This window comes from Cajanus cajan, chromosome 2, assembly GCF_000230855.2.
Source record: "Cajanus cajan strain Asha chromosome 2, NIPB_CcT2T_4, whole genome shotgun sequence".
Classification (NCBI taxonomy): domain Eukaryota; kingdom Viridiplantae; phylum Streptophyta; class Magnoliopsida; order Fabales; family Fabaceae; genus Cajanus; species Cajanus cajan.
The window spans coordinates 22,071,487-22,075,272 of record NC_138518.1 but is presented as its reverse complement, the minus strand read 5'-3'; the positions used below and the strand labels follow the sequence as shown (position 1 = coordinate 22,075,272).

Genomic DNA, 3,786 nt, shown 5'->3' with positions numbered 1-3,786 from the left:
GGACTTGTCAAACACCATGTCTCGAGAAATAAAATATTCCTTTGCCTCTAAGTCAAAGATTTTCCAGCCCTTTTTACCGTAAGGGTATCCAACAAATACACTCTTTCGACTTCTACTATCAAATTTTTCTCCTTTCCTATTATTATCATGTGCATAACATAGGCACCCAAACACTCTTAAGTGGTTAAGCGATGGTGGTTGGCCATGTAATACTTCATAAGGTGTTTTCCCATTGAGTACCTCAGAAGGTGTTCTATTAATTAAATAACCCGTTGTTAGCACACATTCTCCCCAGAAGCTAATAGAAAGATTTCCCTGAAATCTAAGGGCTCGAGCAACATTGAGAATATGCCTATGTTTTCTTTTAACCCTTCCATTTTGTTGTGGGGTTCTAACGCAAGAGGTTTGAAAAATGATGCCTTGCTTAATGAAGTAATTTTTCATGCAGAGAAATTCAGTACCATTATCGCTTCTAAATACTTTGATGTGTTTATCAAATTGCCTTTTTTACTAATGCAAAAAAATTTATGAGCATACATGACACTTCCCTTTTGTCAGCAAGTAAATAAATCCATACACTACAAGAATAATCGTCTACTATTGTCATAAAATAAAAAGCACCACAAGAAGAAAAGTTTCTATACGGTCCCCATAGATCATAGTGAATCAATTCAAAAATGTCACTTGCATTGTGTTCACTCAAAGAAAACTTGTCCCTTGAATGTTTTGCTCTAAGGCAAACATTGCAAACTTTATTTGATACTGCCTCATACTTATTCTTACCAAGATCAAGAAGTGACCGTGTGATCTTGAAGGATGGATGCCCCAAACGCCTATGCCATAATTCCAAATGATTTACTCCTTTTGCACTACATGCTTTCACCACCCACGTTCCATGAAAATAATAGAGCCAATCTCAACATTTACCCACACCAATCAGCATCTTCGAAGTGCGGTCCTGCATTACACATAACTTATTAGTGAACTGTATAGTGCAATTACATTCATCTAGTAATTGTGAGACTGATATTAGATTGCAACTCAGTTTTGGAACATGTGAGTTTCAACCCCCCTTCTAGAAAAATTGTTCCTTCCTTTACAGCATTTGTTTTTGCTCCATTTGGCAACCCAATAGGACATGCCACAATATCATGCACCTCTTGCATTTCTTTTAGATTACCTGTCATATGATTGGAGGCACTAGTGTCAATGATCCATAATGATTTACCTGTCATCTTTTCATTAGCCTCTATTTTGTTTAACAACTCTATGAGTTTCTGCCATTGGTCCGTGGTTAATTAAGTAAGACCAGTTCTGTCAATGTCTGTGATGGATGAGGAGGTAGCTCCACTTGCTCCTACTTGTGTAGCATTTGCACGTATTCCAACTGTCTTCCCTCTTCCAATAATTTTATGTTGTTGTGGCTTGCTTTTTCCACCAAATTTTCCTTCTCCCTTCAACTAGACCCCCATCATTCAGGGTACCTGATCAATTGAAAATAGTTACTTACAACATGTCCCACTTTAGTGCAGTTGGTACAAACCTGCGACTTGTCCTTCGAATCCCCTCGTCCTCTTCCTCTAACTTGTGCGGCCAGTCCCATGACTTCACTTCTTTCTTCTTTAGCTCTAGTAATGGTTCTCACACGCTCTTCTTAGATCATGGTTGAGTATACTCGATTTAGAGAAGGCAGTGGATCATTGGCTAGTAGATTGGAACGCACTGTTCCATAGACAGCATCATCTAAACCCATAAGAAATTGATGCACCCTTTCTTCTTCTCTTCGCGTGTCCAGTTGCGAGGTGATATCACATGTGCAGCTTCCACATCGGCACACCGGTGTCTGCTCATAGCTGGCAAGTTCATCCCATAAGGATTTAAGTTTACCATAGTATGCAGTGACCATTAGAGCACTTTGCTTGCAATCTGGAAGTTCAGACTTCAATTGATGAATCCTTGGACCATTAACAATGGAGAATCTCTCTTTGATGTCTTCCCACAGGTCTTTGACATTCTCTGTATAAGAGATCGTAGAGCACAAATTAGGCTCTATAGTGTTTAAAATCCATGACACAAGCATGGATTAGACAGTCCACCAGTCTTCTATCTCAACTGTTTCCTTCTTTGGTTGTTTTATGATCCCATCTATGAAGCCCCATTTTCTTCGCGCACATAGGGAGATACGCATGGGTTGTGTCCACTCCTCGTAATTTTCTCCTTTGAGCTGCACCTGGGTGATTACATTCCCAGGATTATCACTTGTGTTCAGATCATACGAGGAAACAACTCGCTTCCCACGATCCTATTTTTCTACCATTACAGAGCCGTCGTGCGCCAAGCAGAAATATAGTAGCGTTTTTGCCTTTTAGGTGTGCTCTGATACCATAATAAAATTAGCATTCGAAATTCGTCTATCTTGATCAAGAAGGGTACATCTGTATATATACAAGAAAGAATCCTAATTTGATAAAGAATCCTAATCTGATAAAGAAACAACCATATCTCCTAGATTAGTTGCAAACGATAATGATGATTGATTGAGATTGATTTTCCCGTGTTTCCATAATTATTGCCGCAATGTTCGTACTCGTAATATACGTACTCAATATTTAGTTTCATTTTATCCTATTAGATGAACAAACCCTTTGCGCTCCACACTCCACTGTTCGTAGTTTCACGCAACCATAATCACTTTCCCACACCACTTGTGTTCCCCGTTGCACAAGGTACAACACTTCGCCTCTGTTGTAAATTCCCTGTTGTATTTTGAGTTGGATTGGTTGACGGAGAGGTACTTGGAGAGAGTGGGTGTGGGGAGGGTGGGATCCGGAGGCTTCCATAGTTGAGTTAGCACATCCGAGAGATCTCGTAGTTCACTGCAAGAAGCGGAATGCTCGAGAATCTTCTAATGGACAAAGGCCCACTGTTGGGCCCTCTGGCCCATTCCCGGTGACAAAGGCCCACTGTAGGCGTAGCTCCTTGTGCTGTCTGAATCCGTCCCCAAAATCACAACCCGAAACACGTCCCTCGATGACGCCATCACCACCCCTTCTGGTTAAATCCACCTTTTGGTTCTTCTTTTTCTCTTTCACTTCCTCCTTCTTGCACTTCTTCTCTAATCTCTTCATATATTTATAAAAGAAAACCTTAACCTCGTACCGCTTGCATTAGGATCTCTTGTTCTTTAAGGACAAGGGTTTTATTTATATATTATTATTATTATTATGGATACTTATTTTGATGTTGTATATGGTGTTGAAAGAGAGGGTAGTTTAAGGAGGCATGGTATGCATGATTGGTTTCCCCCTGGAAGGGTTTATTCCAAGTCTTGTTGGATCATTCCTGCACCGAAAATGTGAAAGGAGATGTGCAAATTTTCAACTTAACTAGCTATTTTAGGCTCTTTAGATTTGAGTGTATAGTTTTTTAATACATTCACAATGCTAATTTGTGTGATGATGTACCATTTTGTTACAGGTTTCAATTATTGACTTAGATGGTCCATCTTTGTTATATTGAAAACATATTGCAAGTGAAATTGCCAGTGGTATTGTCTCTGCAGTTCAAAACCTGCAGTTTGCATGGTTTTGAGAAAAATATTTTAGCAGTTAGAATAAAGGACTCATATGTTTTATGCTAACATTTCTTCTACTAGCTCTATTTGGCATGAAAAGATGATAAGTATCTTTTTGGATAAGATAAGAGGTACCATTTGGTGAAATGCATTTAATGTTTGCATTAAATGAGACAACGGTTACCTCCCATCATAAGGAAAGATGTTGAAGA

At 39.2% G+C, this 3,786-nt stretch overlaps 1 protein-coding gene across 1 annotated transcript; it reads right to left on the bottom strand.

Moving 5' to 3' along the window:
• Nucleotides 1-1,654: 1,654 nt before the first annotated feature.
• Nucleotides 1,655-2,080, bottom strand: LOC145954826 (uncharacterized). Its single transcript, XM_083069513.1, has one exon. The coding sequence runs from the start codon at nt 2,078-2,080 to the stop codon at nt 1,655-1,657; it is 426 nt and encodes a 141-aa protein (XP_082925639.1).
• Nucleotides 2,081-3,786: the final 1,706 nt, after the last annotated feature.